The 22,559-nt window shown below is 59.8% G+C and overlaps 6 protein-coding genes across 6 annotated transcripts in view; 4 read left to right on the forward strand and 2 right to left on the reverse strand.

The window, feature by feature from the left end:
- The window catches only part of CHLNCDRAFT_139312 (hypothetical protein), a gene marked incomplete at both ends in the record, with an annotated part of 1,505 nt that extends 931 nt beyond the window's left edge, over positions 1–574 (forward strand). Inside the window, 2 exons of the mRNA XM_005844107.1 lie at positions 126–229; positions 398–574. Of these exons, the coding sequence (XP_005844169.1) occupies positions 126–229; positions 398–574 (281 nt within the window). The remainder of the gene's footprint in view (positions 1–125; positions 230–397) is intronic.
- Positions 575–1,986: 1,412 nt separating this feature from the next.
- On the forward strand, positions 1,987–2,229 carry CHLNCDRAFT_27230 (hypothetical protein; the record flags this gene model as incomplete). Its single annotated transcript, XM_005844108.1, has 1 exon — positions 1,987–2,229. One exon carries the CDS (start codon positions 1,987–1,989, stop codon positions 2,227–2,229), a length of 243 nt encoding a protein of 80 aa, XP_005844170.1.
- A 163-nt stretch (positions 2,230–2,392) lies between these two features.
- On the reverse strand, positions 2,393–5,496 carry CHLNCDRAFT_27125 (hypothetical protein; the record flags this gene model as incomplete). Its single annotated transcript, XM_005844192.1, has 7 exons — positions 2,393–2,620; positions 2,746–2,883; positions 3,012–3,177; positions 3,313–3,590; positions 3,704–4,225; positions 4,414–4,719; positions 4,912–5,496. The coding sequence occupies 7 exons, from the start codon at positions 5,494–5,496 to the stop codon at positions 2,393–2,395; spliced, it is 2,223 nt and encodes a 740-aa protein (XP_005844254.1).
- A 262-nt stretch (positions 5,497–5,758) lies between these two features.
- On the forward strand, positions 5,759–9,146 carry CHLNCDRAFT_139316 (hypothetical protein; the record flags this gene model as incomplete). The annotated part of the gene is made up of 11 exons (XM_005844109.1): positions 5,759–6,054; positions 6,170–6,296; positions 6,432–6,498; positions 6,590–6,720; positions 6,922–7,116; positions 7,254–7,340; positions 7,514–7,588; positions 7,836–8,006; positions 8,169–8,297; positions 8,493–8,639; positions 8,775–9,146. 11 exons carry the CDS (start codon positions 5,759–5,761, stop codon positions 9,144–9,146), a joined length of 1,797 nt encoding a protein of 598 aa, XP_005844171.1.
- Positions 9,147–10,876: 1,730 nt separating this feature from the next.
- Positions 10,877–12,374, reverse strand: CHLNCDRAFT_56330 (hypothetical protein; the record flags this gene model as incomplete). Its single annotated transcript, XM_005844193.1, has 5 exons — positions 10,877–11,414; positions 11,492–11,602; positions 11,777–11,837; positions 11,960–12,065; positions 12,282–12,374. 5 exons carry the CDS (start codon positions 12,372–12,374, stop codon positions 11,288–11,290), a joined length of 498 nt encoding a protein of 165 aa, XP_005844255.1. The 3' UTR covers positions 10,877–11,287.
- A 1,061-nt stretch (positions 12,375–13,435) lies between these two features.
- CHLNCDRAFT_139318 (hypothetical protein) lies at positions 13,436–21,114 on the forward strand (the record flags this gene model as incomplete). Its single annotated transcript, XM_005844110.1, has 32 exons — positions 13,436–13,522; positions 13,656–13,744; positions 13,888–13,969; positions 14,089–14,169; positions 14,369–14,449; positions 14,603–14,656; positions 14,780–14,866; positions 15,058–15,144; positions 15,358–15,421; positions 15,554–15,621; positions 15,806–15,931; positions 16,046–16,192; positions 16,304–16,431; positions 16,607–16,761; positions 16,962–17,074; positions 17,209–17,265; positions 17,497–17,569; positions 17,693–17,743; positions 17,809–17,926; positions 18,076–18,214; positions 18,363–18,464; positions 18,670–18,878; positions 18,988–19,061; positions 19,215–19,321; positions 19,490–19,540; positions 19,641–19,699; positions 19,827–19,887; positions 20,010–20,067; positions 20,254–20,352; positions 20,550–20,619; positions 20,776–20,873; positions 21,047–21,114. 32 exons carry the CDS (start codon positions 13,436–13,438, stop codon positions 21,112–21,114), a joined length of 2,943 nt encoding a protein of 980 aa, XP_005844172.1.
- Positions 21,115–22,559: the final 1,445 nt, after the last annotated feature.

Raw genomic sequence — 22,559 nt, forward strand, 5'->3', positions numbered from 1 at the left:
CGTATTGTGGTTGGCGCCGGGTGAGGGCCCTGGTGGATGGAGGTGGGGACAGCACAAGCTAGCCAGCAGCTGCTCTCCTCCTTGGGGTGACCATGTAAGTTTCCTCCCTCTACCCTCCCATGCAGGCCCGACCCTGTCCGAGGGCGGCTTTGCACCCAACAAGACGGCCGCTGCCAGCGTGCTGGATGTACAGGAGGCCACTGACAAGAAGGGCAAGAAGTACTACAAGGTGGGTGTCGATGGCATGCTCGAGGATGCAGTCCGTGTAGCAGTGACGTTCTCAAGCCGTCGTTGAGGCACAAAAAAAAAAGCAACTGTGCCTCTGTAATTAGAGTCTCTAATGTTTGCCTGTGCGCGAGTTGCTGACACTACTCCCGTCTGGTCACGCCATGTGCAGTTCGAGGTGCTGACCCGCGCTGCCGACGGTGATGAGGGTGGCCGCCACCAGCTGGTCGCTGCCACCGTGTCCAACGGCAACCTGTACCTGCTCAAGGTGCAGTGCGGCGACAAGCGCTGGTTCAAGGGTGCCAAGAAGGAGGCTGTGGGCACCTGGAACAGCTTCACTGTCGTGTAAGCTCTGCATTCACGCAGCAGCAGCAGCAGCCCGCATACCACCATCTGCGGGCCCTCGGTGCTGGGGGCTGCCCCGCTTGTCGGCCCTCGCCTGGCGGCCCGCAGCGAGAAGATCATGCCCCACCCCCTCACTTTCCCCTGCTTGTACGTCTTTCGTTTGGCCTCCGATCTGGCACGGTCGCGAGCGGGTCGCGACTGGGTTTTGGGTCAGCGCCGGCTCTATTTGTGAATTTTGCCTTCACCAGCAACGCCTTGTAACCCCGCAGCAAACCTCATTTGGCATATGGGATATGGGCGCCTGCACAACAGGACTGTGCTCTTGGGGGGACTGTGTTCTTCGTTGGCGCCTGCTGCTTTGCTTTCCAGCTGGCAGCAACAGCGTCCTCCTCCCACAGCCCTCTGTTCCCGGGCGCCGCACCCAAGATAGCCGCCTTCCATCCGCCGTTGCGTTTCCCTCTTCTCCATTCATTCACCGACATGAGCGTGCCGCTGGAGAACCTAACAGTGCTCAGGTACCAGGAGATAATCGATGGGGTTGTCGGGCGCGTCAAACCAAGCTTCAACGAAGAGGGGATTGACGAGTGAGTGGTCGTGGTGGTGGCTCCTGCTGTGCCTTCTGCCCCTGGTGAAACCGGTCCCATCCATGCTCAGGTCGGTGCTAGATGAGGTGCGAGCGCTGTGGGAGGCGAAGCTTGTGGCGACGGGAGTGGTTGGCGAGCCAAGCATCGAGGGCCAGCAGTAAGGCGCTGCTGCTGTGCACGTTTGGATCGCCTGTTGAGACCAGCCTGCCGAAACGCGGGGCTGCCTGCTACTGCAGGGTCATCCTGCAGCAGCGACTGCAGCAAGTGCCGCTGCGAGCGGCGGGGCTACCTTTGGCACCCGCCACGCTGCCGCACCAGCTGCAGCCTCTGCATGCTGCTCACCCCCAGTTCTTGGCCATGCGCCCTGGCTTCCACCCTGGAGTGCCAGGAATGGGTATGCAGCAGATGTTGGTGCCTGGTGCTGTGCCGCAGCAGCTCAACATGGCAGCATTCGCGGTCATGCAAGCACAGGCACATGCGGCAATGGTGGAGCAGAAGCGCAAGCTAGATGCGGAAGCAGCCACGGAAGCGCCAGACGCCAAGCTGCAGCGCACCATCCCGCAGCAGGATGGACCCGCCGACGATGCTGGCCACGAGATCGCCGAGGGAGAGGCGCAAGGCACGGTGGCTGCTGCAGCGGAAGCAAAGGAAGAGGAGGGGAAGGAAGATGACGATGATCCGCTGAGTGAAGATGATGACGATGGCAGTGGTGAGCTGTGCGTCGGGTTGGGCCAGGCAAAGGCGCCGCTCGTTATGGCCAGGGTTGCTGGGGTGCCACTCGCGGATCATCCATGCATAAGCCATTTGAGCGTGCTGCCTTCAACCCTCCCCAATGCTTCTGCCTGCACATGATTTGCAACCTTCACCCCTGCGTCACAATCCTGAACCGCCACAAAATGTGTACCTTACAGGTGACGAGGTGGATGAGGCATCCTTGGCCAATGTCGTATTGGGACAGTTTGAAAAGGTGCAGCGCAGCAAAAGCAAGTGGAAAGTGGTGCTCAAGGACTGCATACTCACGCTCAACGGTCGGGACTACCTTGTGCGCCGCTGCACCGGCGAGATGGACTTTTGAGCCGCTATGGAGTAGCCTGTTGCTTTCTGGGGCTTTCCGGCGCATTGCTTTGTTGCTCTCACCATCTGTTCTGCTCTAACTCCCAGTTGCTTCTTGCATTGTCATTGTTTGCTTTGCCGTTACCATGAGCTATAGTCATTGCTTGCGCTGCAAGCACGACACATCAACCAACGTGCGCTCCACGTGTCACGAGTAGGAGCGGGAGGCCTGGCACGTTGCCTGGGCGGCTGCCCTGGGTGGCAGGCCGCTGCGCCGTCAACCGCGTGAGGGCCGTGCCGGGTCGTACAGCCTCCGCCGCCATGCCGGGTGCTCCTGCCGCTGCGGCTTGCATGCGCTCGATCCGGGCCAACTCTGAACTGAATTTTTGGACGTCGTCGTGCAAGCCAAACTCCTGTGTGAAAAGGAGCAGCAGGGAACTGGTTATGCTCTTGGGAGCAACAGAAACCTCGGCTCGGCCCACTGCTGGTCGATCAATGACCAATGGAACAGCATGGTGGTCACTGTTCGGCCCTATACCTGGCTGAGCTGGCTGAGGTAGCGCAGTGCCTCTGTGTTGTTGGGGGCCATCCGGTATACCTCACGATACTGGAGCAATGCCGCCTGCAGCCGCCCCACCCGCCGCAGGCAGCCTGCCACCATCAGCGCCCACTTGCTCTGCAGGTAGAGCAATATGCTGCGGCAACAGGCTTGGAGCTGGGAAGTGGCATGCTAGAATAGGCAGGGTGGGAGCCGCCTCAACTCATTGGGGGCCTGCTCCTCGACGCATCTCCACCCTCACTCACATCACGCGGCTGGACACGCCCAGCAGCCTCAAAGAAGGGTATAGCTGCTAGATAGTCGTGGCGGCGCACATGGTGTGCCCCCAGCCATGACACCGTGTCCAGGTTGGTGCGATCAGCAGCGAAGGCCTCAGTGTGGTATGCAAGTGCCTCGGCCTCGTCCCCTAGCCTGCAGTGCGACAGCGCGAGGAAGGGAGGCCCAGTCAAAGGCCCTCTTGCATATTGCGCTTCAGTGAGTGCTGGAGGCCTTGAATGCAATGCTTCCCTGCACAGCGTGCAGAAGAGCAGAATACATGTCACTCACTTGGCATGCAGTGTGCCAAGCCGGGACAGCACTGCCGAATCATGTGATGCCTTGGTGAGCAGGCGGGTGAGCCAGTCCACAGCCCGAACCGAGTCCGCCAGCTCGTCACACAGCTCTGCTGCCTGCCACATGGCTTCTGCGTGGCTGGGGTTGGCATGCAACAGCCGCTGCATGAGCAACAACGCACGATCCGGCAGGCCAAGAGACCGGCAGGCCAGCCCCCCATTGAATAGTGCTTGCAGGCAGGCGTCATCTAGCTGCAGCGCGTCCTCGTAAAGCTGCATCTCACAGGGCATGGAGGGGGAGGGGGCGGTCCCACTGGCATCAGAAGTGTACAGATGCATCATGAGCCGGTCTCATGATGGCCATGTCCACGCAGGCAGACACCGACCTGCAATGCCGCCTCTGCCTGGCCATGCCCCATGTGCACGTTGCCTCGGCTGACCAGTGCAGCCGCACTGCCGGGGTCTGCCTCGCAACAGTAGTCGCCATACCCTGCTGCTGTCTCCAGCTGCCCCTCCAGCAGCGACAGCATGGAAAGATTGACTGCGGCAGCGGCGCGCTGCCTGCTGTCGCTGCGCCCGAACTCTTTCAGCAGCACCACCGCGGCTGCATACTCCTTGCGCGCCAGGTGCTCATTGGCCTTGGCCAGTTGCACCTCGCTGGCCAGAGCGCTGTAGGATGACGTGTTCAACTGCGCCCGGCACCAGTCAAAGCCTGTTGACCAACTGGTGCCATGAAGCAGCGGGGCGATGAGCCTGGAAGCCGCGAGTACGTAGCCCTCTACCTGTGCCTGCTTGGTCTCCTGCTGCACACGCAAGGTATCTGGCTCTCTGGCTCTGCTTAGCAGTCCCTGCAGTCCCTCTTCCTCGCTGCCTTCCTCCCCCAGTACGTCATCTGCATACCCCGGCACCTGCAGGGCAGGATGGTGCAACCGCAGCAGCAGGAGATGAGTTGAGAATGGCAGGGATGAGGAGGCCTCTATTTCAATAAATCGGCCACATGAGCCTATGCAATGCAGGCACAAGGAGGGGGCGCAATGCCTGCCGTGCAGGGGAAGGCAGCAGTACCAAGGTGGGGAGACTGCTACCGAGCCCTGACCTGCAGCAGCTCGAGAAAGCTCTGGCGCATGAGCTCAGCGTCCCCCGCCGCTGCGGCACACAATACCAGGTTAAACGCTGTTTGATGGTCGGCGCCGTCCTGCATGACTGCTTGGAAGGTGTCTGTAGCCTCCTGGTATCGCCCCGACCGCACAAAGGTCAGCCCGATGTTACGTGCGGTGTCAAGGCGCAGGCGGCGGAAGGGCGGGGGTGTGGCATCCAGCGCCATGCGGAACTGCTTCACTGCCCGGGCATAGTCCTGCTGCCGGTAGTGGATAGCCCCCATGTTCAGCCGCAGCCAGCCTGCCTGCAGGAAGGGGAGGCATGCGCCATTGTTGCTTACGTCGGCATAAACTGCCGCAGAGTGCTGCTAGCATGACATAGCCAAATTAGCCTGTGTTCAGCTGCGGGAGCTGGCACCGCACGGCAGCATACTGGCGTGTCTACCATCAATAGCAGCCACCAAACGGAGGGCACAGACCACGGCACACCGACGTACCTGCGGGAACAGCCTGCTCCGCAGGACCTGTTCGTAGATGACCAGCCCATCAGCCAGCTGCTGGTTGGCTTCATAAGCAGCGGCCAGCCCCAGGCTGACTGCAAATTTGAGGTCGAGGCTGATCTGGTCGCCCCACCCCGATTGCTCCAGCATGGCGCAGAGGCGCTGCTCACGCCGCACTGCGTCTCGCGCCGCATCCACGCCGCCGCTGGTGTCACCTGCCGCCACACGTGACGCTGCGTCCTCCAGCAGCTGGTGCACGCGCTCCTCCAGGGCCTCGCACTGGTCCCGAGCCGCAACTGCCGATGCCATGCTGCCAGCGAGGGGAGCGGCAGTGCCCGGAGGGCCGCTGCGGCCGCCTGTGCCCCCGCTACCTGCCCCAGCCAGAGGGGACGAGTAGCCAGCCGCCTTGCTGGAGGTCATAGGCCGTGCAACAGCTGCCCCTGCCGCACCCTGCCCTGCCGCTGTCCCTGGGCGCAGCCCCGCCTTGGACAGCAGCACCGAGGTGCGGGGCGGAAGCCCAGTGTCACTTGGAGGAAAACTACTGCCCAGCGGCGTGGCCGCGCGCTGCGGAGGGGCTGACATGTTTTTCTTTGTAGCGGAGGCGCTTCGCAGGCGGTCAACGCACCGCTCCCCTCTTCCCCTTTGGCTGGGTGCTGCCTTGGGCCGAATTGGTAACGTTCTTTGGACGCATGGGCAGAAACTGGAGAAAGGGCGCCGACAAAGTAACGAGGCGGTACGCCAGTGCATGCTGCGCCGCGCTATGCTGCGCCTGCATCGGCTGCGCAAGCAGTTAGCGAACCTGGAACACGAATGTTCCAGAATTGTTGCTGTGTTTTGCCAACAGATGTTGCCTACGGGTTTGCTCCCGACGTTGCTGCTGGTGCTGGGGGCCAGCGTAGTAGCCTCAGCCGTTCCTGAGCAGCAGCAGCAGCGAGAGCAGCGGCTCTTTGCGGCCGCCCCCTCGCCACACTCGTGCGGGGAGGTTCCGGTGGACGGTCTGGAGCTCTCGCCGGCCGAGCAAGAGCTGCTGCAGTATATTTGCTGGCCGCAGGAGGGCGCTGCGCTCGCTGAGGCCCTCCTGGAGGGTGCAGCGGCGCCGCGTGGCGTACCCGCCGGCGTGAACTGCACCGTCGTGCAATGGTGAGCTGCCACCGTTTTTAGAGCCCACACCCTGCCCAACGGAGCGTGTATTTGACACCAGGTTGCGCTGGTGAGGGAAAAACACTCCACACCCACTGCCGCACACCTTGCGCAGGTGCGATGCCGATGTGTGTACCGACGTGTGCGCGCGGGGCAGCGTGGTGGTGGAGCCCTGGCTAGCACACGCCATCAAGCAGCAGACCAAGCTGGTGCAGACGTTGCCGCTGTGCTACCAATTCCTGGTGAGTCAGTGGTGGCATAGCACCATCCCTCGACAGGCACACCGTGCTCTTCTTGCTTTGCGTACTCTGGTTCTGATGCTAGCAAGTGTTGGTTGCTCCCGCTGAATGCATCTTTACACACATTAACTTGTGCAGCTGGGCACACACAACTCTGCCATCTCACTAGCAGACGGCTACGGCAACTTGGACGACTACTTCAGAGGTGTGCTGCTGCTAATCGGCAAAGTGCTACGGGCGGTCAGCTGCTGGAACTCTTTTTAACCTCGTTTAGACGCCTTCCTTGTGCTGTGTAGGTTTTTTCAAGTACATCAAGTGGGCGCTGCCTGGGTTTGCCGATGCACCGCTGCATACCAACAACCAGCTGCTCAGCCTCACCGACCAGCTGCGCCTGGGTGTGCGCGCTCTGGAGCTGGACACGCACTGGGTGGGTGGCGGCAGCTGGGAGAGAGTGTGAGGGTGTGGTGGATTGGGGTGATGGTGGTTGAGCGAGCGCATAGGCGGGCGGGTGGGAGGTGCGGTGGGGACAGGAGGGGTGTGAGAGCTGGCGATGGGACCTCGTTTGGCAGTGCTCGTTTGGCAGTGCTGGCGGCTGGCGCTTTTGATGCCAGCTGCTTCCTTGGCGCAGGTGGGCGGTGTGATGCGCATTGCACACTGCGGCGGGCTGCACGTCCCCCAGCTGAACAAACTTATCGAGGCTCTAAATTTTGTGGCGCGTCTGCTTCATCGCTCCATCCGCTGGGACACTGAGACGCTGGGCTGCATGCCCTCCCTCTCATCCATCCCTTCCATGGAGCAGCGCTTACTCACCGACGCGATGCAGGTGGGCATCGCAGGCAGGAGAGTGTTGAGCAGCTGTGTTTGTACCATGTAACCAAGGGTGGCAGATGGGTGACTGCCCCAGCTGTCACACCTTGGGCGGTTCAATCTTCTCCCTGCTTGCGCTGCCTGTGGGTGCAGGAGGTGAAAGATTGGATGGAGGAGTCGAGCAATGCTGACGAGTTCCTCGTCCTCTATTTTGATGACCAGCCCAACCTGAAGACCTGGGTGCGCTGCTACTACCCACCCCAGCGCGTCTCGTTGCTCTGTTTTGAGGCACTTTCGCTCTCAGCCTGATGTCCTAAATTCACCCATCACTGCTTAGCCATTGGAGCCCGTGAACAAACCTGCTGATGTGCCACCGCCTATCATGGCTTGATTCGCCGTCGGCGGTTGTGCAGGGCGTGGTGGGCAACCTGCTGGATGACATCCTCTCCGTTTTCCCCCGCGACTGGATCTTCTCTACTGAAGACAAGGTCGCAGCGGGCGATCATTGGCCCTCGCAGCAGCAGGCATGCACAATCACTGTGTTTGGAAGGCTGCACGCACACCCTGGTGCAGGGCTGTTGCCCCACTGAGCCTTCCTCATTTTTCTGCTCGTCAAAGTGGATTCGCACCCGGCAGCATGGTTCTGCCCTGGCCCCATGTTTATCATGCCCAAAATCTCTCTGCGCCATCTCACAGTCAGTATTTGCAACACCTCATCCACACCACCTTGTGCAGATGCTGGAGGCGGGCAAGCGGCTGATGCTTGTCAGTGGCACAGACTATGGGGACACGATGGAGCCGCTAATCTTTGGACGTGGCAAGGCGCTATGTGGGTGGAACGAGCCGCCGCTCGCCAGCGTGGACGGCACGCCTGAGTGCCTTATTAATCAGCAGGGCATGATTGAGGTGGGCGGGAGCGCGATAGGGTGTTTGGGCCGCTGGGGGCATTGCTTTCGTCCCCTACTCCTTTTGCGTGTTGTGTGCACGCTCACCAAAATGGACAGGCCCTGGCAGAGATCGAATTTCACGGTCCCATGCCCTTTTACTCCTGCGCCTATGTCTCTGCAGCCGCAGCCGCTGTTTGACGGCATGCTGACACGCGTGATCAGCTGTGAGCTACAGTATGGCCCGATGAACTGCGACTTTGCGTATCGCGGCACCAACGACCCCGTGTTTGATGAGGCCACGCTGCCGCCGGTGAGGGGGTAGTGGGCAAGGGCGGATTGCAGCAGCAGTGCGGGGAGGCAATGCTGTTTCTTGGTGTGAAAAGACCAGCTGCCTGGCAGATTTCCAGTTCCTTTGCACTCAACGGTGGTGAAGGCTACATCGTGCTGCTTCTGTTGCTGCCTAGATCCGCGTCCGCACATTCTGTTTTTCGTGTCTCCGCTGCAGGTGACAGGCTGCGGCCTCAACATGCCCTCGCCTGACCTGTTGACGCCCGACCGCGCTGCCGCCACGATCTGGACCTGGGCCCCTGGCCACCCATTTGACCCAACCTCGGAGCTGGGGCTAGGCGACAGCCAAAGCACCAGCGCTGGCGTTGCGCCGCCGCGGCTGCTGGCCGCTGCACAGATGGGGACAGAGGCGGCAAACTGCGGCATGCTGAGTGCGGGTGATGCACGATGGCGTGCAACTCCATGCGCCATGGCAGCCCTGCCTTCCGCCTGCCGCCAGCGCAACGCCAGCCTGAACGCAACAGACGGTGGTTGGGTGCTGGATGCCAGCCTGCCCCGCGGCAGCTGCCCCACGGGCGCAGAGTTCGACCTGCCTCGCCACCCCCGAGAGAACTACCTTTTAGCAGCGGCTCTGCAGCGTGCTGGTCACGAAGCCGCCTGGCTGCCTGTGCATGGGCCTGAGTGGGACACGGCTGGCCTGCCTGCCAAGCAGCAGCAGCCGCAGCCCACCAACAAGCGGCGCATTCTGATGCACGTGGGGTTACCAACCGCCTGTGGGCTCAGTTTCATCGTGCTGGCCAGCATGGTGGCGGGGCGCCGCATGCCACAGCGCAGGCCCTGCACTGAGTACCAAGCGCTGGGCCAACCGTGAGAGTGCCCAGCCCACCGTATTCTGCTCGTGTACCATGGTCTGTTTGATTGCACCCATTTGCACCTCTCAGTTTTGGCATGTTTTGCATGCATTAATGCTCCATTTTTACAAGCACGCACTTGTAAGCCCTGAAGGCGCTTCAGCTCTCTCATTTCTCGACAGCCAGTCATCTCATAACACTGCGCCGCACAATTCTGCCCGACCTACCCAGGCTGTGGTGGTGTTCCTCGGTGCGAGCCGACCACCAATCCAATGCATAACACCTGCATGATCAGCACAGGACGCCAGTCTTGAGCCTTTACGCAACACTGTCTATGCTAAGCAGATGCAGCCCCATGCACCTGCAGTAGAGCCAACCCTGCAGCGAGAAGCTCGCCAGTGCTTGTCGGCTGGCTGTGGCAATCTCACTAAACAGTGCCCTCGGGTTGGCGCCCTCGGGTACTGCTTCTGCAAATCAAAAAGGCAAATGGCAAGTGTGACCTGGCTCAAGAGCACTATCCAAGGCCAAAGCTACAAGGCTCCTCCTTGCATCCACGCACCCTGCCCTAGTACTTGCCGCCATGTAAATCCCCGCATCTGCCTGTGCCGATATTCGCTGCATGCTCGATGCAGTGCGCAGTGCACCAGCACTGAAAGTAGCGAGGCAACCAAGCCCAGCAGGAGGATGGGCAGGCAGCGGGTGTATGCCACCAGCAGCCAAGTCACCACCGTTGTGAGAAACGATGTGTTGTCCTTGACCGCCGCTGCTGAGCGAGACGGTCGCTGCTGCTGCTGCCTGGCATTAGCTTCCTGTTGCTGCTGTAACGTCACGTTACTGCTGTAGCGTTCCTGCTGTAGCATTGCAGAGCGGTACATGCTGTACGCTACCGCCGCCGCGCCCAGCAGAGCTTGCGGCCGCAGGTAAAAACTGCCTAGTAGTATGCCCACTGCCAGGCGCATATAATTTGGAAAGAAACATTCAAAGTTCTTCTGAGGTGCCGAAGGGAGGTGCACAAGGGAGGTGCACGAGGGAACGTGCAAGGGTTAATGACATCACAGGGCATCCTCATATGATCGCACAGCAATCACCTCCATACGTTCCCGCAGCATGTCTAAACAAGCCGGCAGATCGTATGTTCGGTCCAGTTCCTCATGTTCCCTGCCCCTCCAGAACAATGACCAGCTTCTGGGTGCCTGGTTTAACTTGTCTAGAATGGCTGAGAATCGGGGAATGCTTTCTGTCAACCCGGCCGCCAGTAGCTGGTGCAAGCCTGGCACTGTTGCTGAGCCGTCGAGCGGCACCCCTGGCGCCATTGGGCTACGGAGGAGCATAGCAGCGAATTGTACACGTGCTGCTTTGCGTTTGATTCCTGGCGCTCTGAATTGGCACAGCAGTGCCAGGCGGTGCGCAACGCGGCGGAGGCTGTCCCGCCGACTGTACCGGAAAATGTGTCAGAGCCCAGGGCTGCCAAGAGGTATTTGAGCCAACCCGTGTCGCATACGGGTCGGGGCAAATTGAACCCGTTTGGGGACACTGTTAGGGTTGCGCCAGGCGAGGCCCGGCGAGGTCAGACGGCGCTCCCACGACCGTTCCTAGGCCATGCCTGGGTTGGATGGGCCCTAATCCTCTCTAATAGTAGGGGAAAACCGCTCACACGCTTGATTTGCCGCAAAATCAAGCGTACGACCCTGTACTGCAACGGTTCTCGGCTGGCCAAGTTTTAGATCCTGCCCGTGTGGGGAACGGTCCCAGCCCAACTAACCCGTCGATCGAGCAGGTTTTGAGCCGGAGAACGGGCCAGGACCCGTGGCACGGGCCGACTTGGCAGCCCTGACAGAGCCACGGAAATGTTTCAGAATACCTCAGTCAGTGCGATTGTGGTATTCTCATAAGCGTCTACAGTAATCGCAGAGACTCACGCAACATGATATCCAGTATCTTGCCAGTGTGGACACAGCAGCTGTGTCAGTGACCCCCTGTGCCTGAATTCACGCACAGCTGGAAGGAGTTCCTGGAGAAGACCCACTGCTTCACTCCCGTGTCCATCGACCGCTGGCAACCCAGCCCCATTGCATGCGCAGTCGCTCCCACAACGCCCTGCGGTTGCGGCACCGAATGGTGTGAAAGTCAGCTTTGGAACCTTGCCACCGCGCTGGGGCCCCTATAGGGCACAGTGCATGCCAAGGCGTGTTACCCACCCGAAGGAGTCGAGCGCGGGCCGCACGTCCAGATGCATCGCCACTGGCATGTCGAGTCGCGGCGCAGCGTTGTAGAAGTCAATAACATATCTGCGGACACCAAAAAGCTCGAGTCAGTCGTGCAAAGATTGACGAACAATGATTGCCGTGTCGGCGCGGGTACCAACCTGACTTCCTGGCCACACCGGTCCACGATCCAGTCATGACGATCGAAGGGCAGCTTGTATCCTAGCAGGTTGAGAAGGCGTGCCTTGGGCGAATAGTCCTGCGGCCGCCCCCTGCTAACAGTTTGGCACGGAGACCCTGGTGACCCAACAGACATTAAATCCAGCAGTGCACAAGAATGATGGGCGTGCAAACAGAGCAGCAGCAACTGCAGCAGCATTAAGCAAGCGGGAAGCTGTCCTCGTTCAGGGACTGACCTGAACTTCACCAGGCGTGGCCCGCCGCACCCCTCTGCCGGCCCCTTGATCGCCTCCCAACGAAGGATCTCTCGCCAAGCACGCTCATTGACTGCGCTTCCCGCGTTGCCCAGCAGCAGAGGAGCGATCTTGCTGCTGTGCAGATCTAAAGCTGCGGCCTCCAAAGCACTCGCCAGCAGGACACGATTTTGCAAGACAGCGCCAGCCAGGTACCTGCATTGTGAATGGCCACCACTGCCGCCATGTCGTCCTCGCTGGGTGTCCATCCCTTGCGCTTCATGGCATTGTAAAACATCTGCTCCGAGGGGTACACCCACACCTGCTTGCGTTGTCCGGGACACATACGAACGATTGTGCAGCATTCCTGCGGGCTGCACCCAACCCCAGTGCTGCTGCTGAAAGCGGCGATACATGAAAGGATGGGAAACGGGGCTTCAGGATACCCCAGCACACAGTACCCAAAAATACTACGCAAGGTGTGTACGCCACGCACCTCGCCATTCCTGACGGGCTGCTGGTGCGGCGGCAATGCTACAGCGCTGCTGCCCGTGGGTATGTTGCTGTGCTGCCGCCAGGTCGACAGCGGCTTGACCTGGCCAGGCAGTGGCTCGTTCGCCGATGGCGGCATTTGGTTGGCACCAACTACTGGGCAGGAGCCGGCATATGGTGCGGGCGGAGAACCAGCTGCGCCGGCAGGAGAGCCTCCCCCCATCACTGGGCAGCCTGCGCAAAAGCAAACAGCGGTGAGGGACCTGCGGTGCGGCCGAGAAGACAACGCTTTCGAACCTCACCTGAGGAAGCGTGCACCTGCATAAGTTGCTGCTGCTGCTGCAGCTGCTGCTGTTGGGGAGAGCCAGATGCTGCTGCTGCAGAAGAAGCGGCAGTCATGGCGAGCTGTCCTCGTCTCGCAATGGGGCAAGAGGACATCCTCTTGGCAAAATTGGCGCGTGACAACTCAGTCCTCTCAGCCCTTCCACCCAGCCTTCCACCTCGGCACCCACAACTCAAGCCTCAAGAATCCATTCAATAATCCATAGGTAGTGAACGCAGACCACCGCTGCCACGCCCGGACTGGTTCTGTGGGCCAAGCCACCACAAAACAAGCTACCACCACAGAGCCCCAGCAGGACCCCCCCACAGCCTCCCCGGCACACTAGATAGGCTCGAGCGTTGCATCAGCTCCCGCCCATGCTTACCCGGGCCCTTGGTAGCACCGCAGCCGCGGTTAGTGCCACCGCCGCCAGCGGCGCGTTCTGCTCCGCCGCTCGGTCCGGGCAGGTAGGAGGTTGTTGCAAGTGGCTTTGCAGGATGCCATCTTGCCTCCACTGTACTCAGCGGCCATGCTGTTCCTGCCAGCAGTCGCCAAACCGTCTTTTTACATGCCGCTGCAGAGTGGCCTGTTCTGTGCGGCGCTGCGGTTCCGCAGCCTGCGTGGCACCGGCGTCTCAGTACCGCTGCGTGCGTTGAGCATCCTGCGACAGAGTTCGGGGGCGCTGCGGCGTCCAGGGCAGCAGATGGCACGTGTGTCTGCGGTGGCTGCCCCTGCACAGGTCTGGCGTTGGTGCCAACTTGCGGGTGCTTGCTGCCAAGTTGTGGGTGGCCCCAAACCATTGAGCTGTTAGGAAAGGCAGGGGTCGCCACTGCAAAGCCCTGTGTGCAAACTGCTGGTTACTGCTCTTTTTGTGAGACATGCAGGCTGAAGCACAGCCGGTGCCACAAAAGCTGCATGGGTTCTCATTGGTGGAGCAGCAGTACGTGACAGAGTATGCCTCGCAGGTGGGGCTCCCATAGCGATGGAGAGCCGTGCGCCGGCTGCAAGTGGGCATGCATGTAGCGACATGGGTTCTCAGGCAGTGCTGTTTCTGTGTCTTCCACTGCTTATTTTTTCCTGCACATTCTTGCGCATCAGGTGCTGATGTATCGCCATGACAAGACGGGGGCCCAGCTCATGAGCGTCATCAACTCGGATGAGAACAAGACCTTTGGCGTGACCTTCAGGTGCGCGATGGCTCGGTGGCTTGGCGCCTAGTGCACTGCTTTCCCTTTTAGGGAAAGGCTACATGTTGCAATGCAGCAGCTGTGCATGGCCCCAAATTGATGTGAATGATTGCCTTCTTGCCAAACGGTGCAACACCTTGCAGGACGCCAGTGGCCAACAGCCGAGGGGTGCCACACATTCTGGAGCACAGCGTACTTTGTGGCAGCCGCAAGTACCCAATCAAGGTGTGGTGCCGGCTGAGCTGGACCATGCGCATGTGCCTTTTGAGCATTTGAGCCATACAGTTGCTGGAGGGACTCTTTGGGTCAACACACAGGCCACCTCGGTTCTTTCTCTACTGCAGGAGCCCTTTGTGGAACTAATGAAGGGCAGCCTCAACACCTTCCTCAATGCCTTCACCTATCCGGACAGAACCTGCTACCCGGTATGTGCTACCCGGTATGCACCTGTGGCCCAAAGCTTACCAGCTGTGCTGGGAAGCTTGTTGTCCACTTTGCACACGGGTGCCTAGCAATGAGACAGACACTGTCCAGCTATTCTCTTCGGCACAACAACCATCCTTTCCGCCCAGTTGAGTTTCCATGTCTGCCCACCCTTGCAACCTGGATTCCCCATTCCTGCAGGTGGCCTCCATCAACCTGCAGGACTTTTACAACCTTGTCGATGTTTACCTAGATGCCGTCTTTCACCCGCGATGTGTGGAGGTGAGGATGCGGCCATTGCTGGAACGTGTGTGAACCGGGTGGCTGTACCACCAGGGTGTTGCGCAGAGAGCCACGTATGGGCAAGAAGCTGTCGACAGCCATGTGTGTGCTATTTATGCTTCTTTCTTAATCCATCTTGCCGATGTCGCGCAGGATCCTCGCATCTTTGCACAGGAAGGCTGGCACTACGAGCTGGATGACAAGGAGGTGAGGGATTTGCTTCGTTTGCGTTTGTATGACAGACACTGGCATGTCACGCTTTGACGCAGACCCTGGCAGAAGCTCTCCACTCACCATGCCGTGTTGCCAGCTCGGTTTCGCCTTGTGCAGGCCCCATTGACCTACAAGGGTGTTGTCTTCAATGAGATGAAGGGCGTCTACTCCTCCCCGGATGCCGTAAATGGTCGCGTCACGCAGGTTGGTCGTTGTCTTTCTTTGTTTTATGAGGTTGTCAACAGGAAATATACGGAGCATTGATTTTGGCTAGGGGTGTCCAGCCAGCTCTTGCTGGACAAACTGCACATCCCAGCCACCGTGGACACTTGAGGGCTTACGACTTGAAAATGTTTTTGATCTTTAAACCTCCCGCCTACTACCTTCTGCCACAGTCCGCACTGTTCCCAGACAACACATATGTTGAGGACAGCGGCGGCGACCCCATCGCCATCCCTGACCTCACTTTTGAGGAGTTTCAGGTGGGTGCGTGCTGTGCATATTGGTGCTGTTTTCAAGGAACTGCATGTTGAAGGAGAGCAGGCAGCCAGGTTGCTTGGCTGCTGTGATGGTGCCGCTTAGCTTGCAACACCCTGTTTCGCGTACAGATCCCTGCCTGCCTGCCCGTTTGCAGGCCCTATGTTGTCTCTTGACTGCTCCTAATCCTGCCTCTCCCCTTCATTTCTGCCCCACAGAAATTCTACTCCGACTACTACCACCCCTCCAATGCCCGCTTTTGGTTCTATGGTGACGACCCTGGTGCGTGGGGCGTCAGGCCCAATCAGGCGCAGCAGCGCGTTGGAAGCCTAGTGCTATGCGATGTGCGGGCAAACACCCCCATTGCTGCTAGTTGTCTTCTCACCAGCTATTTGTTTCTGCGGCGTGCTGCAGTGGAGCAGCGGCTGCGGCTGGTGGATACCTACCTCCAGGAGTTTGAGGCGCGCCCAGTGGACTCCTCAGTAAATCCCCAGCCATTGTTTAAGGTTGGCGTCGCAAGCCGGCTTTGCCTGCATGGCCGGTCTGGGGACTGCAAGCAGGCAGAGACAGGCATGTGCAGGCGCTCTTGGCTTGTACCTCGCCTGGCCACGACGGGTCGCTTTGCTGGCTGAGGAAGTGCATAATGGCTGCACTGCCTGTATATAGGAACCGCGGTGTGTGGTTGCCCACTACGCGGCGGGCGAGGGCAGTGACAGCAGCTGCGAAGCACGTGCCTTTGTGTCGCTCAACTGGGTGCTGACCGAGCAGCCGCTGGACCTGGAGACAGAGCTGGTGGGTGGTTTGGTCACTGGCATTGTTTATTCTGCGGCGGGGTACGAGGCATGTGCGTCTTCTTCACGACACAACTCGGCTCATACTGAACCACGCTTTTCTCAACCAGCGCAGGCGCTGGGCTTCCTCAACTACCTTATGCTGGGCACCTCCGCCTCGCCACTGCGCAAGGCCCTCAACGACAGCGGGCTGGGCGAGAGCATCATTGGGGGGGGCGTAGAGGATGAGCTGAGGCAGCCCGTCTTCTCGCTGGGCCTCAAGGTGTGCTCGGTGGCAGTGGCAGGCGGCCGCCCACCAATGTTGCTGACCCTCCTGACCAACCCTCTCACCTGTCGTTCCTGTGCCCTTCGCATTTTGTTTCCTGATTTGCAGGGCGTGAAGGAGGAGGACGCAGCCAAGGTGGAGGCCCTGATCCTGGATACCCTGGAGCAGCTGGAGAAGGAGGGGTTCAGCCAGAGCGCGGTGGAGGCGGCCGTGAACACCATCGAGTTCAGTCTCAGGTGGGAATCAGCATTGGGATGGGATGGAAGACACAGCGGTTCGCAGTGTTTTTAGGCGCTGGATGTCTATCTAGTCTGTGCATTGTTGCCTGCCCGTCATTTGAGGCATCACAAAGCGCCTGGCTGCTGTCGCTTACAGTGCTGCTGCCCACTGCTGCCGCTTCCCTGGCTGCAGGGAGAACAACACCGGCCGCTTCCCGCGTGGCCTCTCCCTTATGCTGCGCTCCATGTCGGCCTGGATTTACGACCGCGATCCTTTCCAGCCCCTCAGATGGCAGGACGACCTGGAGAAGTTTAAGGCGCGGCTGGCACGAGGGGAGGACGTGTTTGGTGAGTCTATGCTGAGCGATGCATTTCATTTGCAGAGGATGGATGATCAGCGCTGCAGGGCAGCAGGATGCCGTGCCGGAAATGACCCAGTCACTCAACCAACATGGCTGAGCCCCTGCACTGTACGCGATGGCCACGTATTGCTGATGCTGTTCACCAACACAGACTCCCCCCCCCCCGCCCCAACACACTGGCTGCAGGGCCCCTCATCCGCAAGTACCTTTTGGACAATGGGCACCGCGTGACTGTGGAGCTGCGCCCTGACAGTCAGCTGGGTGATTCCATTGCGCAGACGGAGCAGCAGCGTCTGCAGGTGGGCGGGAGGACCTTCGCATGTCTGCTTGCGATGCAGACTGTCGAATGGGGGGAGTTGGGGTGCCATGTGACTATTTTGCCGCCATTTCCGCTATGCCCAACCGATCTTACTCTCGTGATTTCCCGCTGCAGGCAACGCGCGACGGCATGGGCAAGGGCGATCTGGAGAAGGTGGTGGCCTCCACACAGGTGGGAGAAAGAGGGCTTCAGAAGGGTGGGAGAAGATGGGTTGGCAGGACTCAAGGATGTTGCCCACTGGGCTGAGTGCACCTTGGGTCAAATGGCAACCGTTACCAAGTTGCCCCCACCCACTATCCACCACCCACCCACACCACTCAAAAGAAAACTTCGACCATCGACGAGAAACACAAGAAAACATCTATCTTTCCTGTACGCGGTTTTGGTTGCTGTGTGGCGCAGGAGCTCAAGGAGCGACAGGAGACGCCTGACCCGCCCGAGGCCCTGTCCTGCATCCCTTCGCTGCGCCTGGCGGGTGAGTCCCAGCAGGCAGTGCGAGGGTCCGCATAGATGCTGCAATCGGCTTCCTCACTGCATTTCTGATCGAGGTGTAGTCGCAGTTGCCGCTACCTCATCACCTCCCTTCCCTTGCCTGTAGACATCCCCAAGACGATCACAACCATCCCCACCACCATAATTGACGCCACAGGTGAATTTTACAGCATTCGCATGTTTTTTTGTTGGAATTCGAACAATGTCATACGGATTTTGCAGGTGGTGCCACCATCCTGTCCCACGACCTCTTCACTAACGACGTCCTCTACCTGGACATCGCCTTTGACATGCGCCCTCTGCCGCGCGACCTTCTCCCCCTGATGCCCCTCTTCTGCCGGTGAGATACGTTGGCACGAACCGCTGAAGGGTTGGTAGACATTAAATGGCAGACTTCTGTGGCATGCAAGGGGGCCCAAAGCAAAACTCCTTTGCGTTTCAAGCTCTCACATACATGGTATCTTGTTTGCGCCACCGCCCTCGGGACAGCTGTCTCACCCAGATGGGCACCAGCACCGAGAGCTTCATTGAGCTGACAGAGCGGATTGGGTGCAAAACCGGCGGCCTCTCTGTGTCCCCCTCTGTCATGAGCAAGAAGGGCAGCGAGGAGCCACTGGCCTACGTCACGGTGAGGCTCCCGCATGCCCACCTGCACAGCGCCGACTATAGCGTGGTGAAAGGCTGAGAAAATGGAGTGTTTTGCCTGTGTTGCGAACATACCCTGCCTTTCAAACCAGCAATGCTACAACCTACATGCCTGCCGCTGTTGGGTGCAGGTGCGGGGCAAGGCAATGGCTAGCAAGGCTGGCGACATGCTTGACATCGCTCGAGACATCCTGCTCACTGCTCGCCTGGATGACTGTGATCGCTTCAAGCAGGTGCTGTGTTTTGGATCAGCTGCCACTATGCATCGAGCTGGACTGCATCATGCTTGGAGTTGGTCTGATACATTGGGACTGCGAATGGTAATCCTGGGGATGACTGCTCAGTCTGACTTCTGAGCGATTGCCCAGCCCCATTCTCTGGGCTCCCATCGGATGTTTGCTGCCTGCCCCTGCCTTGATGCAACATCGTTGCCTACAGATGGTGCTGGAGACCAAGAGCAGCCTAGAGGCAGGAGTGGTAGGAGCGGGGCACAGCTTCGCGGCCAGCCGGCTGGACGCGCAGCGCAACATGGCGGGCTGGGTCAACGAGCAGATGGGTGGCATCTCCTACCTGGATTTCATTCGGAGGCTGGTGGGCCGCGTGGAGTCGGACTGGGAGAGCGTGCAGGCGGATCTGGAGGCCATCAGGTGCGGTGTGGTGCGCATCAATGCCAGAACACAGTCGGCCTGCCTGCATGGCATAACGGCATGGATGCCCGCACCAACGCCCCCTGCATTCACGACTTGTTGCGAGCAGAAAAGCGCTGCTGCAGCGGCAGGGAGTGCTGCTCAACATGACAGCCGATGAGAACACGCTGAGACTGGCCACGGGTGAGCTAACTTGTTTTGTTACCCTCCTCTGTGTTTGTGTTTGTTCCGGCTGCCAGTTGATTTATGTCAACAAAAGATTGAAACAGAAAGATAGTATTGACCTGCCAAACAGAACGGTAGCAACCTGCCACGTGCCTGCCTGGCTGCCCGCAGCCCATGTGGATGCTTTCCTCGACTCCCTGCCCAGTGTCTCGGGTACGGCAGCAGCCTGGAATGTGCCGCTGCAGCGCCAGAACGAGGCGCTCGTGGTGCCCACGCAGGTGGGCAGGCGGGGGGCGCGCTGTCAAGCCTGGCGGGCTTGCTTGGGCTTGCCCGAATGGATGTGTAGCTGGGCCGACACATGCTGTTCCTGTCGACCTCCTGCCTCCTTGGTTTATGTTCATCTCCTTTGATGACTTTAATGTGCGTCTGCTCTCCTGCTTCCACAGGTTAACTATGTGTGCAAGGCTGCCAATCTTTATGAAGATGCCGGCTATCAGGTGCGGGGATTGGTGCGGGGATTGGGGTTGACGGCAAGGCGCACTCCCTCCCTTTGTTTTCGAGGTTTCACTCTGCTCATCTTTTTGCAATGACACGCAGCTGTCGGGTGCCAGCTACGTGATCAACAAGTCGCTGTCTACCAGCTGGCTCTGGGATAGGTGGGTGTGTAAGGGGTGCAGTGAAATCTGAAGGGGCATAATGCAACGTTCAGGGAGCATAATTCTGCCTTTGTCGATTGTTAAACAATTCTGCGTTGGCGGCTGTGCCCATGCTGGCCGCGTGCAGGGTGCGCGTGGTGGGCGGTGCATATGGCGGCTTCTGTGACTTCGACACCCATTCTGGCATGGTGTGTGCATAATCATAGATTTGTGAGGAGTCGTTCTTTTTTCTAGGGCTGCTGCGACGAACTTTTCTCTCCAACACGTTTCTTGCCCCACCTGCTGGCTGGTTTCCATGCCCTTGATGCAGTTCACCTTCTCCTCGTACCGCGACCCCAATCTGCTAAAGACTGTTGATGTCTTCGACGGTGAGTTCCAGGCGGTGGCAGCAGTACGCTTGGAGACAGCCCTTAGGCACGGTCTGTAGCCTTGGGCTGGCTCTTTTGACTGGTGGAAGCTGGAATTCAGCGTGGCCAAGTGATTGCCCTGTTCCAGCTGCGTTGCCCTGCCCGTAGGCTGAGTGTGCCGTCCTTTGCTTTGTTCTTCTCCCGCAGGCACAGTAGATTTCCTGCGGGAGCTGGAGATGAGTGAAGATGAGCTGTCCAAGGCCATCATTGGCACCATTGGGGATATCGATGCCTACCAACTGCCAGGTCTTGGGAGGATGCCAGCCAGTGCGGCAGCCAGGGGGCAGTTAATTGCGGCTGACCCGCTTGACAGCAGCACCCGTAATCGCACTTTTGCTGTCCTCTGTGACTTGTGTTCCCCTGCTTTCCCTGCTTGTCGCCAAGTTGGGTGCTCTTGACGAGATTGCCCTGCATTGCATCTGTGCGGGCTTACATTGACGCAGATGCCAAGGGGCGCACCGCCTTCATGCGCCACATCCTGGGCATCACCGACGAGGAGCGCCAGCAGCGCAGGTGAGCGGGCAGGACGCTTTGCTCTGCCTCCTTCCTCTGTGTGTGTGAGGGCCGCATGGCACGCTTTACCCTGTGTGATGGGAGCCTGAACATCAGCGCTTGCTGCACGCGATGATTATTCCACCGTACTGCAATAACTCTCACCCTGGCTTGCAGGGAGGAGATTCTGGGTACCAGCGCGAAGGACTTTCGCCAGTTTGCCGACGTGCTTGCTGCAGTGCGCGACAAGGGGCACGTGGTGGCCGTCACCTCAGGTGGGTGTATCGGTGGGCACGTGGCCTGACCAGGCGGCCTGACCAGGTGGCCCCAGATATGCTTTGCGCTCAGGTGGCTTTTCATGGCAGCATGCGCCTGGGGTGGGTGCGGGGCAACATGCTGTGCTCCGCATCGATGAACACATCCCAGTTATTGCGAACGATATGTGCAGCTGACAAGCTGGAGGCGGCACAGGCTGAGCGGCCGGGCTTCTTTTCGGCGGTGAAGAAGGTGCTCTGAGTTTGGGGTGGTGCTAGCACTACCTTCCTCCATTATTGCATCTTTCTGTCATATTGTCTGATCTTACAGTGTATTGAACCTCGCTTTAAGATTTAAGAGAGTACCTTGCCTATACCTGCCGTAAATGATGCTCCCTGACCGTTTGTGCCGCCTTCTGCGCCCAGCTGCGGATGCTGTTGCTGCTGTGGTGGCTGCTCTGGGCTTCCGTGCTGTCTGCACTGGCTGGGCTCGCTTTGGTTCGTCCTGCTGTCCCCCCTCAGGGAGTCAGCCTCGGCTGGGCTCTCCTCAGGCGGTGGAAAAAGGGCCAGCAGTCTCCCAAGGCCTGCACAGGTACCTCGAGCAAAACTGCCAGTTACACCACCATGGGTTTGGCAAGCTGGCCACACCTCCCAGCGAGCTGCCCAGCCAGCATTGCTGACAATACACACAATACAGGCCAGCCACCGCCCCTCCTTCGCTAACCTCCTGGGCGGGCAGCTGGTGGACAGACACAAAAGCAACTGGGCCTCGTGCCGTGGCTGTGGTGCATTGCTGCGGGTCGGCGGCTGTGTCAGGCTTTGGAGCTGGCGGTCCGGCAGACTGCGCAATGCGCACAGCCGTACCTGCCTGCACCACTGCCACATGCGTCGGCTGCATTGCTGGGACCGGCACTGGTGCTGGCAGCGTTGGCGCCGCCCGTCCACCGGCTGGTTGTGCTAGCGCTGCTGCAAGCGCTGTGCTGACAGGTGCCCCTGCTGCTGCAGCTGCTGCGGGCGGCGGAGGCTGTACAAGGAATGGCATGTTGGGGCCTTCTTCCAAGCTGTTGCTGCGTGGTGCAGGCGGGTGCAGCGGCGCAAAGGAGACCCGTCGGTAGGACAGATTGCCGCTGCATGAAGATGTCTGATCACCGCTGCTGGCTGGAGAGAGCACCGTTTGCGATGGCGGAGCTCCAGCAGTGGCGCGTTGCGCGGCAGCCAGCTGGGCGCTTGCTGGCTGGCCTGTTGCGAATGCGCTTGAAGGCTGCAGCGCCGAGAACAGCGATGGTTGATAATTGCTGCTGGCGGGTGGCAGCGGGTGCTGCTCCTGGGCCCGGGCTGCGCCTGCCGCTGGATGCTGCCCTTGGTCCTGATGCGCAGCTGTATGCTGCATGCCACGTGGCGCGCCCGCCTCAATCGGCGCTGGGAAAGTGCCGGTAACACCAGACGGCGCTGTGCCGGTCCCTGGCGGTGCCTGGTGCAGCGTGGCCGTGAGGCTGAGTGACGTCATCATTGCTGATGGCTCATCGATGAGCTGGCTCAGTGTGGGCAGGCCACCAATGGAGGGAAGCACCGGCAGCATTTCGACTGAAGTGCATAAGGGGAGGCCATCTGCATCAACCGCCAGCTGTGAGCCCACAACCGGCGGCGGTGCAGCCCTGGGCGGCGCCATGGGGCCCTGCTGCTGCACGCCCTCCAATGCGGCCATCT

This window comes from Chlorella variabilis (assembly GCF_000147415.1).
Source record: "Chlorella variabilis unplaced genomic scaffold CHLNCscaffold_24, whole genome shotgun sequence".
Lineage (NCBI taxonomy): Eukaryota > Viridiplantae > Chlorophyta > Trebouxiophyceae > Chlorellales > Chlorellaceae > Chlorella > Chlorella variabilis.